Here is a 15,086-nt window from a genome sequence, read left to right on the forward strand (position 1 = left end):
GCACAGGGACCAGCAGCTGCTGGGCACCGCTTCTTTCCTCCTCACAGGGGGGCTCACTCCACTGCTCTCCTGGGGTGCTTTCGAATAAATTAAGCTCAATGCAGAATTCAGAAAAGGTCTCATCTTCCCTGGAAGATGGACACCTGTAGTAAACTTCCTGTTAGGGCAGAAAGGACTTGGCCATTTAACACTCACTGAATCCCCTTAGCCCTGTGTTTGGATGGACACTTGCCAAGTGGATTACAATTTAACCCGAACAATAAAAATCATCAGTCATCTCCATACAGACTAGTCTTTATTCTGTGGGTTAAACTCACCTCAGAAAGAAACTTACTCTAGAAGAAGGCTCTGAAACAAAACATTGTTCAGAAATAGCTCTTTTCCTGTAAATATACGTACTATCTTAATCCCATTTATCTTCCCTACACATATATCTTCTTACAACAAAGCAGTCACATAGCAAGTTTCATTTTGAATTCACACCCTACTCGATTTCACAACAACTTCCCCGTGCAGAGAAAGCGTTTATTTATACGGGCAGAGTGCTGCAATGTTGATTCGGGCGCAGACACACATCGTAAAGGCTTCTCCCCACTGCCTACACAGGTGGCTGTCGGTGCACCACAGCCCCACGGCATCTCGCCTGGCTCCCCACACAGATAAAGCCAAGGCTGTGGGGATGACACCAACCCCTTCAGTTTGGCTACCAGACGGTGGGGTTGAGGCCAGGTTTGTGTAAGTTTTGCGCTGACTTGACGCCAGTCCCACCCAGTACATCTCCAAGCACAAGCGGGGAGGTTTTACAGCCTGGTAAAACCGCTCCATCAGCCTTCTCCAAACCGAGGGAGCCCACACCTAGGATCCCCAACCCCACGACCCCACTCACAGCCAGTGAGGGCCCAGAACCCACCCGAGCTTCGAGCGCTCGAGGCCACGACCTCGGCCCCGAGGCTCCCACACGTGCCCGGCCCACGCGAGTCCTGCCAGGCCGGGAGGGGAAGGAGGGACGAGCACGACGGCGGGGGGCAGCGCCGGGCGCTATTTGGTTTATCGGCAGGGGGCCGCCACCGCCGCCCGGGGACCCCCCGCATACCCCGCGGGGCTCCCCCGCCGCATCCCCACGTCTCCGCCGGGGCCCCACGGGCACGGCACCGCCCCGGGCCCCACGGGCCGGCCCCGGTGGGCAGGCCGCGGCGGGGGCGCACCCCGCGGGCTCCCTGCATCCCTCCCTCTCTCCCTGCATCCCTCCCTCCATCCTCCCTCGGCCGCTCACCCGGTGGCCGGCGGCGGCCGCGCTCTTCCTGCGCAGCGTCAGCCCGCTCCGCAGCAGCGCCGGCAGCTCCCGCAGCTTCTGCCGCAGCTGCACGGGCGGCGGCGGCGGCGACGGGTCGGGGGCTCCCCCGCCGGGGCTCCTCCAGCCGCGGGCCGGCTCCGCAGCCTCACACGGCGGAGGCGGCGGCATCCTCACGGAGCCCCCAGCCATGCCGCATCCCGGCCGGGCTCACGGCGCGCAGCCCCGCTCCGCCTGCCCCCCGCCCACCGAGCGGAGCGGAGCGGAGCCGAGCGCGGAGCCCCGCGGCCCCCGCACGCCTCGGCCCCGCCGGCCGGGCGGCAAAGCCCCCGGCAGGAGCTGGGGGAGCCGCCGGCTCCCCTCCACCTTCACCTCCCCCGCCCCGCGCCGCGGCTCCGGCGGTGATAAAGTGCAGGTAATGGGGAGGAGGAGGAGGAGGAGCGGGCGGGAAGAGGCAGAAAGTCCTGTTAACTCCTTTGCGCTCAGGTCCGGCGCCGGCTGGGGACCGGCTGGGGTCGGAGGTGGGCTGCGAGGGGCCGGAGGGTGCCCTCACGTCCTGCCGGGGGACCCGAGGTGGCCGTCCCTTCGCCTCTGCTCTGTCCCGGGGGGCGGCTGGCTTGTAGTCCTTCAGGTAATCCCTGGAAGAGCTGAGGAGGGAGCCTTCGGTGCCAGAAGCCGATCCCGTTCACTCCTGGTGCAGGGAGGAGGCACGCGTCGCGAACCCCGTGCCTTGAATTACTGGCGCTGTGTTTCACCCCTGCCTGAGCCCTCGCAGTGGTGCAGGTGTCGCTCCCTTGCTGCCAGACTCTTCTTGTCTGTGTCCTTCAGAGCACTCGGTGTAAGGTGGGGCTCCGCTTGCACACATCTTCTGCCTCCGAGCTACAAAAAACGCTGACCTGCTCTTCCAGGTTGAATTCACCTGTGCCTAAAAGTCTCAATAAATGGCATTATAGTCAAGCCACTCTCACGGAGACATTGCAAAAAGCTGTCCCCCTGTCCCACCTGTGAGGTCCAGATCTCTCAGGGACCAGCTCCACCACTCAGCCAGCCCAACAAGGAGCTGTCTTAACCACAAAACTAACCTTACAAAAAATAAAATAGTTTTTTCCTCACTTGTGCTTCTTAAACCAACTCAGCTGGGATCACAGAGGTAGTAGAAGATGTGCAGATGTGCACAGCCCATGTCAGGGTGCAGAGATGCATAACAGCCGCTTCCAGCGCCAGTGTGGCATTGGGTTGATGGCAGGTTGCTGCGAAAAGGTGGTCTTGCCTGCAGCCACTGGACAGGTACTCCCCTCACACCCCTTACACTGGATCTGGTACCCGTCTGACTCCAGTCAGCTGGTCAGTCTGGTGGAAAAATTACACTTCAGGGAATAATGAGTTTTCCATTGGCCAGAGAGCTGAATTGATCCACCTTGTGACCACACAGCTGCAGGATCAGGGCAGGCAGCAACCTGGAAGCGAGGGAAAGCAGAATTACTCCTTTCTGCAGCCATCCATCATTAAATCAGCTCATCTGCATCCTCTGCATGTGACTTCATGAGCAGTGCAAAGCAGGCTGAGCCGCGTACTCCTGAAAAGGGGTGGTTTTGTCCAGCCACATTCTGCTGCCACCTCCTTCCTGCTAGTACCAACAGTCGCTGTCCATGACATGAGCCAAATCAGAACCAATCCACCTGAAAGGTAACTGTAAAAAATGTTCAGCTATTTTAGCTGGCTGATGCAGCCCATCACACAAGACCTATAGCTGACACAAAAGACAGAAAAGGGACAGAAATGCACTCTGCAGTGACAATCCTAACTTGGGTCAAGTGCCCTGTACATTCCTCTACCCCAAAACACCAGGGAGATTTGTGAGCCCCAATTTGCAATATCAGCTCCAGCCCTTTTGAAAGGGCAAGTGGGATTATGCCATAAACACATAGCCAAGGCTGTGCTGTGTAATCAAATAGGAGGAACATGAAGAGCACTGGCTGTTCTATGCAACTGCTCATGTCCCATACACTTCTATTATTTCATCTGACTTGTGCTCTCCAACTGCCCTGCAATGTGTTTTTGACAGCTGTGTTGCCTGGCAGCCACTTTGTCACAGCTCAGGATGTAATTACAAGGAGAGGTGTATCTGTACCCAAAAGAATAATGCATCCTTCGCGTGTAGGCTTCACAAAAGGCCCACGGTCTTTGTCCAAGTCTTTAGGCACTGCTATAATGCAAACAGCAATAAGACAACTCAGTGAAGTGTGACTTAATGTGACAGACTGAGGTATAACCAGAAGTAATTTGTTTATGCAAAGAAAGGATAAATTATGCCAATGCTCAGAATTTGTTGTTTTACTTGTTTTAAAACCAAGCAAGGTAAAAGTACATTGACTACAACATCTGAATAGAAATACATATGCTCTGCAGCACATTTTAAAACAATAATCTACTGGGTAACATAATTTGGACTAATAATGGTAATGAAAGTGGACTAGATAGTAGTTAGGTCTTTCTATTTCTAGTTTGGATTATTCCATTTTTTTGGAAGATCACGATAAGAATTGTCTAAAATTAAACCTTACATCACTTTTTTTCTTATGTCATAGAAGATTTAGCTTGCAGAATGAGCCTGATACCTGTTATTTTTCCTTACAGGAAAGGGGGAGGGGAGATCAAAACTAGATCTGGTCAGGAAGTATTTGACAAACCATTTTCATTAAAAAAAAATAAAATAAAAATAAAGACAGTATGTTGTATCCAAAATATTGTGTTCAAAGAACCTTGATTTCAGTGAACTTTCCCTGCATCCAGAGCAGGGCACTGGGGGAACTGGTCTGTATCCTTGGTGGGCTTGGCCCAGGCCTGACTACGGATTTCCTGTCCCTTGCAGGCATCAGCAGTAACACAAAAGGGATTTCAGTTCCATCTGCAGGCACTTGGTAAATTCCAGTTCTCCAGAAGGTTTAAACACTTAATTTGGTCTGATATAAACCAAAATCCAGAGACAAGCTCTGCAGAAGTCTAGGTTTGGATATACCTTCCAAAGTAGAGCCTGAATAGGGTTTTGTTCTCTCACTTGCAAGAGACTTCATATAAATTTAGGAACATGTATGTTTAAACCAATACAGGATGGACTCTGGAGACCTAAGCAAATCTACTGAAGCTTAACAGATGTGGGGCCTGGGAGTGTCTGCTTTTTTTGGTTGTTTGTTTTTCTTTCATGGTCTAGCACAATCAAAAGAAATGCAGTGAAAACAATACAAGTCGTTTCATGCCTATGTGTGTTTAGTATCATTTTTTTTGAGTGGATAATAACAAAAAGAATAATGTATAATCAAGTTGTAATGAGGCATAATAAACACTTATTTTGGACTTTAAGTGTAGTGAGTTCCTGACCCCATCACAACAAGCAGTAGGTGCCACTTTGGTTTTGCCTACAGCCATGCAGACAGTGCAGGAACAGAGCTGGGGAGTATCGGGGCACAGGAGCCGGATGCGAGGGAGCCACACAACATACACAACAGACAGCAATCCTGAGCCAGCTGCCTGCAGCAGTGTCTTCTGAATATTTGCTCTCTCTGACCTGGCAGGAGCCATTCAAAAGAAAGCAAATTTTTCCAAAGCAACAACACCCTCTGTACAACCAGCCAAGCATCACTTCCTCTTCCCCAGGAGGTCGCTCCTGCTGGAGGGGGGCAATGCTTTTCTACCATTGCAGAGAATGAGTCTATTTTCTTCTTCCCATCTCTTCGGAGAGCAAGTGAGCTGTAATACCCATGTACGTGCACCTCTGAGGCATGTGTGCACCTCTCCATCCACCACACAAGTGGGCAGGTGGGCAGCCAAGCACGGCATTGCGGTGCATGCACTGTGGGAGGCTGGGCACCTCTCACTGAAACACGCTCTTCTGCTTTGGAAAGTCTTCATTGGTTCATCCGGCTTCAAAACCAAGCTGTTCATCACTGAGGGCTGCTAGGAATCCTCTCTGAATAATTTGCTGCAGGCTTTTGAGTTGTTAGCTCCCTTTCACCTGATCAGTGGGATCTCAGTGGTGTTTTAAATGTTGGTTGTATTGCAAACTTACTGTGGATATAAATAGCAACAATTGATTATCAGAACCATATGCATCAAGGGCATGTGTGTGGGTCATGTATACATTTTGTTTGGAAGTCTTTGATTTAGTTTCTAAAGTGCTTTTTTGTTTTTGTTTTTGGAAAGCAAATATCTACTTGGTTTAGTATCCTGTTATCACATAGAGCAAATTTGGTGAATTCAGCTCAGAACCACTGCTTGCTGCATTTCAGAGATGTGAAAGGCCTACAAATCATAACGTAAGTTCAGCAATGGAAAGATACCAAAATGGGAATGGGGGATGAGGAAGCAGGAGATCAGCACAGGGTGTGACTTGAAAGACAACAGAACAAGAGAATAACCATAAAAAAAAAAAAAAAAAAGAGGGAAGAGGTGAAAGATAAAGGAAACATATGAGTAGGTGAAACATTTCAAGTAGTTTCATGATTTGTATGACTCAGAGCTGGAAAGGCATTTATACAACCCCCAGATTTCTCTTGATGGCCTGTGAAGATCTTCACCACACCTCCCGACCCTCTCCAACTCTGCACCGCCGGCTGCCTCCCCTCTGCCCCCAGCACATTGTTCAGGCTTCAAAACCCAGGGCACCTTCAGCTCAGCCTGTGTCCTGCCAGTCATCACTCAGGGAACTGGGCCATACTCCCCACTAGCAGCCCTTCAACACTCAAAAATGAGAGAGCTCTAGAGCATCCTGAGCCATGAGGTTTGTTCCTGCTGTGGTTGGAACGAGTTACTGCTCTGTCAACAGGAATGGGTGGCTGGGGTGCAGGGTGTTGGCAATCCTAAAGGGATATCTTCTTGCATTTACTTTATTCATTTCATTCTTTTTAAGAATCTCCGGACCATGGTGACAGGGGCATTGCTAATGTAAATACAGCCCAGGGCATTGTTTGGTACACAACGAACTTTTGTTTTAATATGAATAAAAAGAGCAATGAGTTTGCATTGGTAATTGTGATTGTCAGAGTTAATGAACCTGACTCGACTCTTCAGTTTGATTTGTCTTTTAACATACTTGGAAGCAGGGGACCTTATGACCCCTTGGGGAAATTAAAACTCTTATAGCTCTCATGTCTGGCCTTTTCTGTCAAAACAACGTTGTCATTGAGCTATTGCTCTTTCTCTTACAGGACAAAATTAAATTCCAAAGCCAATAAGATTCTCAAAGGAGTTTTTTCAATGTTTATTCTTTTTTTTATTTAACAAAACACAAATCTCAAAATGACAAATCAGTACCTTTTATTTTAATTAAAAGAAAGAAAAAAAAAAAACACCACTTATAAATGGACCCATGGAAGCTGGGAGTTTTTCTGACAGCTGCCACCAAAATTCAGGTTCATTTACCCCCAGGCACCTGAGCATATGCATGATATTTATTTATTTTTTAATGTCCAATGTGAGAAGTTTCACATACATTTACTGCAGAGATGGTGTAGGAAATTTTGAAAGACACAGATTGCAGTTAGGAGCCAAATTCTCACTGAAAGTCAGTGGAAGATCTCTCCTGTGTGATTGATGGTTAATCTGCATATTTATCTTTTCTTCCTGAGCTGTTAAATTCCATATTTATGTTTAAAAGCATGTTTTCTATTTTGTTTATTTTTGTTTGTTTCTTTCTTTCTTTTCCATAACTGTAAGTGTGAGGATGCTTAGCCTGATTTTGCAGAAACTGGGTTTAAGACACAGCCTCTGTACATCTGACAGCCCTCTATGAATCTTTGAATGCTTAGGCCCATATTGAGCACATATGAGAGAAGTACAGAAATCCAAAAAAAAACCCTCTTATATCCTAAAAGTATTCCGAAGGTAGGCAACCAGTTAAGTGCTGTGGTTAATGCTTCACTGAGGTAAAAAGTGCAGCACCTCGTATGAGACATTAGAAAATCCAGATAGGGTTGTAACCTCAGGACACAAATCCATAGAAAATCAGGCTTCATTGATTCCCCCATCACTACAGAGCTGTGATGTATATGTACTTGTTCCCACATTATTTGCATCCCTACAGCATCCACTCAGCTTTCACATGAGCCAGCTACCTTATTATAACATTTTCATTATTGTATTGTCATTTGCAAAAAGATGTTTGCATATATGTACACATATTTATGCAAGGGCCTCTCTTGTTTTGCTAAGTACAGCATCAGTATCTCTCACTGCCTTCATGTGAACAGACCTTCACCCCATATAATCTCTTTGATGAAGGAAAAATACAAAGCCACATACCACATATTTTGAGTTTTCTGCATTAACCTGGGTCCATGTTGACAAGTTGTTCCCAGGAACAGTAATAACAGTAAAATATTTTCATTCCAGTTTCTTGAGAGGCTGGAAAAATCAACAAAAGGATTGTATGAGACCAGTTGCCAGAAATAATATTGCAATTTTAAACACCAGGCCATCTCACAACATCTTGCGAGTAACGAAATGCTTCAAAACATTTTCTTTAATTTACTTTGTTTGCATTGTGTTCTGTTTTTTGTTTTCTTTTAAACGTGCCTGATTTTTCCTGCTGAATAAGAGCACAGCAGCTGTTGAATGGAAACAGTGAGGCAGATGACTGGAACAGAAAATCTCTGATGGGGTTTCAGAGAGGAGTCTGCATCTGTACAAGGGATGCTGTAGATTTGCTCAACGGCCCTATAGGTTTCTGTGGTTTTATTAAGGATAATATTTCCTCCTGGTAGAGACGGACAGATACAGACAGAGTGGCACTATCAGAGGCAACAAGGCTACAGAGAAATCCAAGCGGCTTTGCCCTTTCCATTTGGGTGGTGGTAGAGTGGGAGGGCTCACCTCAACAAATCTGCTGGCAGGTGTTGGTGGGTGGTTGCTTCGAGGAGGTTGGGCACTCCTGGTGACCAGGAGTCAGGGACAAGGTTGCAGTGATCCTGGCTCTGTCCTTATCTGTCCACAGCCAAACCATGAACATGTTTGTCCTCCACATCTGCCAGTGCTACCACACAGCAGCACTGTAGCAAACACCTGGGGGGATATAAGACCTTCAGGAAGGCCAAGCAATCACAAGGTGCATGAGTATCTGTGGTCTAGGTCTACTAAGTGACTTTTGAATGTATCCACATAAGGGCATTTTGAACTCTGTGTCTACAGTTACACCTTGGTGGTCTCTCAAGTCTCAGTCCAAGAGCTCTCCTAGCATTCCCCATAAGCACTGACTGTTCAGCTGTCCTTCAGGGATAATGCTTCCTTGTGGGAAAATCTTCCATCACTTTTGTAATAACCTATTCAAGGAAGCAGTAGATGGATGGTGCAGGGAAGAAGAGGTGACAGACCACAACAGCTCTCTCCATGCCAAGACATGAACACCTGGGAAAAAAAGAAGAAATTGGCTTTGTCCTGGTTAACCTGGTCTCTCCAGTCTTTTAGCCTCTGACTGCTTACAGACATGCCTGGAAACTTCTGAAAAAGCAGTAGGAATCAGGGAATTAAAGAAATTGTGATGGCAAACCAGTGTGATCTAGTATGTACATTGGTTAGTCCAGTACAGAAAGACCATCCATGGAAAGTTATAGATATTGGCTTGTAAAGAGGGACAGGTTTCAGTGAGAATATCAGCTACAGAGGCTGAAAATGTTTATGATTTTTGATTTTGCCAGGTGTACTTCTATATCAGAACAGTACTTAACTCTGGGGTGTGCGCACATTAAGCTGCCTGAAATGTACACAGGTCACCAGGGAGCACCCAGCACTGTTCAAGAGGACACCTACAGGTCAGTCCCCTGACAAAACCACATCAGCAGCCTTGCAAAACCAGCCAGAGGAGACTCACAACAAACTCACAGCATTTTTCTGGACCTACACACAAGAAACACATAAGATGATTTTTCTATGCCCATGAGAAAAAAATGCTCAATCTCACTGAAGCTACAGAAAAAAAAAAGACCTTTTTTGTACTCTGCCTGCAAGACATTTACAGCGTTTTCTGAGACTTGGATGCACTACCATTGTAAACAATGTTATATCTGTAATTGTAATGATATAAAATTATAAAGTCATGTAAAGGTTAAGCTATTTCTAAGAAAACACCAAATAAAATTAGTCTAATTAACAAGTTGACAGTGAACTTATTAGCTTATGGACAAGCAATTCCTAGACTACCTAATGATGTATTTAGCTAATAGCCCAAACAGTGTGTATCAAAGCAAATTTAAGATAGACATTCTGCCAACTAGAGGACCTGGCTAAACTAATAAATCTGTAGCTGAGATTAATTTTTGAAATAGATCTTCAATACTCTTATGGCAGCCCGCCTAGACTGTTGTGGTTAGACAGTAGCAATTCATGCCTTTTCTTCCAGTATTTTTACTCATTGACAACACAGTTTGTGAAGAATATAACTTGGAAACCAGCTTAGCACCCTACATCACAATTAACACTCGAAACTTTAAGACAATAATCAAGAATAATACATTATTTCCCCATTTATGTGATAAATACATTTATGTGACCTCCTCAACATAATCAGATGTTTACAGCCAGACACTTCTCTTTAAACGTTGTCCTTAGCAGTGATCCTAAAAAAACCCTAATAGACATGAAGAAAGCAAACAGAAAATTATTTAATTAGACATTTACGTTTCTGCTTCCCGGTTCTTTCCAAACAGCATTTATCTCAGGAAGACTGACTTAGTGTTTAGTTAAGATATAGGTAGCTTTCTGGTAATGATAAACTAATGGACTAGTAAACTACTCTTACTGGTTTGCAGTGGTTCTGTTTCTAGCATTGTTCGGTTGTTCCACTTGCTAGAAAAGAAGAGTAAATACCTTGTCTGAAACTTTCAAAGGTTCAAGTGTCTCTGCAAGCAAATACAGTAAAATAAAAAAGAGGTGGAAAAAAAAAAAAAAAAAAAGGAATGTAAGCGTCTCAAGAAATCTGATAAAAACAGGATGAAATATAGTGCATCCCTCTAAGATTATATTAGGCCTCCACTGCAAACTAAGAAAATCTTCCTATCAGCCTTCACTGATGCTGCCAGTCAGTAAGTACTGATTACTGATTAAGTAATTCATGAAAAATTCTATTTTGGCAAGTGAGAATGCTGTCTGAATGCAAAGTTATTAAAACTAAATGGGTCATGTAAAATCACATAACTTGTCCTGTGAGCTCCACAAAGCCGAGCCAACTTTGAGAATGTCTGAGAACTTCTCACTCTGAGAACTTCTAAGCACATCAGATCTCATTAAAAACTACAACAAAAAATAATCACACATTTCAGAAGTCACAGAAAATGGAACAGAACCAGTCTGTTTTTCACATAGTTCTTATTTACACCCAATGGGCATACATACAGGCTGAACACATCTATAGATCCTTACTACAAAATGTTAGGTGCTTTCACACACACACACATTTATTTATTTATTGTATTTTGTAGGCTATTTCTATTATTTCCACCCTGGATTAGTTCAATTAATTATGGCACAAGGACAGGACCAAGAAGCCAGGGACACAAATATTCAGAGCTACCCATAAAAATGTCCAAGCACACATATCTCAGGCAGGAGTCTAATGATCACTCTGGAGGTAACCATTAAAAAAGAGGGGCACAGGAACAATCTTCCTGTCAACACTACTGGGAGAAGGAAGGGAACAGCTTTTGACATGCGATTTGATGTCTTCATGACATGATGTGGTCACTTAACAAATCTCTCCTGATCCATGGAGGGCACCTGCAGATCACCCCTGATTTTCAGAGATTTCCCACATTTCTTATATTGATTTTTCACCTTTGGTTTTTGTTTACCTACAGTGTGTCTGCATGTAAAAAGATCAACCAGGCTCCCTTTACTGTCAATGTAGAGAAACAGGTGTTTGTAGGTTTGGATTCAGCCACTGTATTTTGAATGAAGCCTGTCTTCCAAATGACTGTTTTTCTCCACTAACTATAAACCAAATTTAGGCAAGCAGCTCAAATCTAGACAGCTGCACTGCAGACACCTAAGTTTTGCTCTGGGTTTTTATTCACACTTCTGCAAATGGGCATAAAATGTAACTAAGCCAGGACAGAGCATGTACATCACCTATGAAAATACAGATTGATCTCATACAGTACAAGGAAATTGAAAACTGAGCATTATAGGCTGCTCTAGAGTAATTCAATTCTTATCTAAAGCTGCACAGGTGTATAAAGTGCAGAAGCCAACTGTGTTGTTGTTTTATTTTGTTGGGATATTTTTCTTTATAAAATCTCAAATTCCCTGTCACTGAGTGTTCCATAATACAAATACATATGCAAATATTTGTTATTTCTAATAATAGTTGTGTTTATTTCTCATAAATTGTACAATACTTGTGATTGCCAGTTTATCAGGATAGCAGTCATTGGCTTATTTATGAGAAAAAAAAAAAAAAGTGCTTGAATAACTTCAGCCAAAGTAAACAAACCTCTGAGGTAAATGTATGCTATGCATGCCCTTCCTGTTCATCGTCTTGGATATCAGTTGCATGCCTGAATTAAATAAACAGGCTTTATCTCTTGTTACACCACAAGAATACACATACCTGCCTGCAAACTGTTTGGTTTTGGTAGGACCCACAAGACAGTCTTGGATCTGAACCCCTCAACCTCTTTGTCACAGGGAAAACAGTAACTCTCAGGAAAGTCATATACAAGCAGGCTATGTGTTGGTTAATCCATTCCCCAAAGGCTGTGTTTCTATGGATGAATGAACAGGGTGCAGTCTGAGGACAGTGCCCGGACTTGCTGCATTTTCCAGGCACAGGCAGCCAGGGACAGAGCTGGGGAGCTGAGGAAGGGGGAATATGTTGTGCACTTGCACTCCAGAGTACATGAAGGAAGTCACTGAGATTTTAAAGACAATGAAATTATTCAAACAGTTCATCCAGTTTTAACAACACTGAAGTAAGACTGCTGAAGTAAAGCTTCCAAATTCTTCCCTCTTTCTGTTTTGAGACTGTCACGGATTATCTCTGGCCAATGTACCTACTCAGATCCTGCTTGCCAGCCCAGCTATCAGAATTATGGACATCATAACCATCACACTGACAGATCATCATTCCGTTGGGACACTAAGCATAAGTCCAGGACCTCTGTCTTTAACACAAAGACTTCAACGGGCACCAAGGGTTGCCAAAATGAATGTGTCCTCTTCCCCAGAAGAAAGCCTGTGGGCCTCGTGGGACATTACCAGTGACACTTCTGACAGTCAGCACACTGACGGCCATATGGCTCCGTCTTCCTACCTTCTACATACGCCTCCATAGCTTTCTGGCACTGCATGTGTTCCCCTATCAGAGACACGAAACATGAGTGCCAAATGGCAGAAAATAAAAGCTGAGGCTGTCCCACACTCCCACAAAACCTTCCTGCCCACCTCCCTCTGCTGATGCTGCCAAATCTCACCCCAAACCCCCCTATGATTCACAGATGGTTTAATCAGTCCTGTTCAGATAGATCTTGTGACTGAACAAGCACCAGAAATGGAAGGCACTGTGAAAAGGTAGCAACCATACCCATCACGGCTCCCAGGGCCCAGTACTTTCAACCAGCACAAAGTTTCATATGCTTAGGAGAGGACATGAGACAAGAACAATGAATTCCACAGTTGCTTTTCCTCCACCATGTTAAGCAGATGCCACTTGACTAAAATAGCTGTCATAGAAACTATAAGAGAAACCTCTCTTCTTCAAAGGCATAATTGGGCATGCAAAGTATCCCAGGTGCATGGGTAATGGCCTGCTATTGGCTATGGTCAACCCTTCTCCACTCTATTTCTGAGCAAGCTCACAAAGAAAATAACCAAAGATAAGTACAGTCTCATATAATAGAATCTTAATGCCTATATTTAGATTCAGGACATGGATATGAAACCATTTTAGTTGATGAAAAATCTCCTGTAGTCAGTGGATAGACAATAAACATCCTTTCTCAGACTCCTGGAGCTGCCTCAAGCATTTGATGTCTCAGACACTCAGACCCTTTCCCTGAGAAAGAAAAGCATGGTTCAGAGTGATTGTCTGAAATGATCTGAGTTCTTTCTGGAGCAGAGTACCCAAAAGTACCATGAGAAAACTGCAGTTTTATCACAAATTTTCATACAGCTTTTATTCAACACCTATAATCAATCACTAAATAACAGCAGTAGGAAAACCAGGACCTAAGTTCCCACAATATAGAAATGACAAATAGCTTTTACATCTCCTCCAGCAGATACCCCCAAAGACACCAGTACTTGGATGAGATCTGTTCATAAATGAAGAATGACCTGTGGAAATGGCATGCAAGCAAGGCAGAAATGATAAGAGAGAGCAAGAGAAAGCATTTGGAGAGTTTGCAGTCACAGCTCAGTAGCTGTGGCTGGAGGAGCACGTACACTTCCTCAGAGCAGACTTGTTACTTGGAAAGTCACTTGTGTTATCTTGCTGAAATCAAGATCTCACATAGCATCACCTAACAGTCATTCCTGGCTGGCTAGGAAGCTTGTTTCTGGTAGATGATAATTGATTTTAGTAAGTCATGCCTTGATCATTCACCGTCTGATTATAGCATGCAGTATGTCTTGGCAGGAGGCTGAAATTACTATAAAACTCTGCTGAGTATCTTCTCAGAAACACAAACATGCCAAACCTTGCTACCACAAGCAGCTGCTCTGTTGTACACAGCTCTCCCCTCTGGAAGGACACACACCAAAAGCACACCATGGGCCTGACTAGTTTTACTCAGCACTTTGCAAGAAAGCGCAGTGCAGTTGCGCTGTAGGAGCCCCATGCAGGTGGGGAGCCGTGTGTATTTATGAACATCCACACTCAGCTGAAAGACTGCAAGTGATGACACATTGAAAATGCTTTTGAAATTGATTCCAGCAGTTAATTACCCTTGCAGTTAAAACTTTGCTCTTTGGAAAGATATTTATAACAAGTATTTTAGTCATCTAATTGAACTGTGATTCAGAATACATAAGTCTGGGAGCCCACGTTCCCTGCATGTCCAAAGGGAACGACACAAATATGAGCACATGGCTCAGAGCACCTGAATAGATGCACAGAATCACACGGTGTGAGTATCTATCTTCGTCTTTGTTAGTTTAAGATAACCTAAAGCCATGTTCTAGTTCAGGTTCATCGCCTTCACATAATTACTTTTGATATAGCAGAGAAACATTAAGGCAGAGCAAATCCGCCTGTGAATACAATGAGAATCATAACACAGCAACGTGCAATCAGTAGCACAGCTGGAACTTCAGCCCACACTTCTGCACTTTGCTAGCTTGTGATAGGCTTAAGTACGTACTTATGTCCTGCTCAATGGGGCCTGCAGAAACAGATCTCAGCTGTTATAACAATGCTTTTGACTCTGGCACGCATCCGTGTGAGGATTTCCAGCTTCTCAGATTTCCTCAGAATATTCCTTGTTTCCTGGAACATTTGGAAGGGTCACAAACATCTTTCCCACTTCTGTGCCAACACATCTTCCAGGGCAAAGAGTTCAAGTGGCTTTGTTTGATTCACTTTTCCCAGAGTTTGTCTCAAACAGGAGTGTTGGATTAAAAAACAAAACACAGCAAAACAACTATCCAACAAACCAAAAACACCCTACCTTCATTTTCTCTCTATTGCTGCATGACAAAAGTTAGTGTTACAAAATATTTCATATTCATCATCTACTGACTTCAGTGGCTACTCTTTCAGACATAAAACCTGGGCTGTGTTCTTTCTCGTAGCTGTTTTCTAGCATATCCAATG

General features: G+C 44.6%; 1 protein-coding gene across 3 annotated transcripts in view; it reads right to left on the reverse strand.

Moving 5' to 3' along the window:
• The window catches only part of RAPGEF5 (Rap guanine nucleotide exchange factor 5), a 161,383-nt gene extending 158,218 nt beyond the window's left edge, over window positions 1–3,165 (reverse strand). The window contains exon 1 of one of the 3 annotated variants that reach the window (XM_084507491.1): window positions 1,274–3,165. In XM_084507491.1, coding sequence (XP_084363617.1) covers window positions 1,274–1,483 — 210 coding nt within the window. In that variant the 5' untranslated portion in view covers window positions 1,484–3,165. The remainder of the gene's footprint in view (window positions 1–1,273) is intronic. The other 2 variants (XM_084507490.1, XM_084507492.1) reach the window with 2 other exon arrangements.
• Window positions 3,166–15,086: the final 11,921 nt, after the last annotated feature.

The sequence above is a fragment of the Aythya ferina genome (assembly GCF_964211825.1).
Source record: "Aythya ferina genome assembly, chromosome: 2".
In the NCBI taxonomy this organism is placed as follows: Eukaryota; Metazoa; Chordata; class Aves; order Anseriformes; family Anatidae; genus Aythya; species Aythya ferina.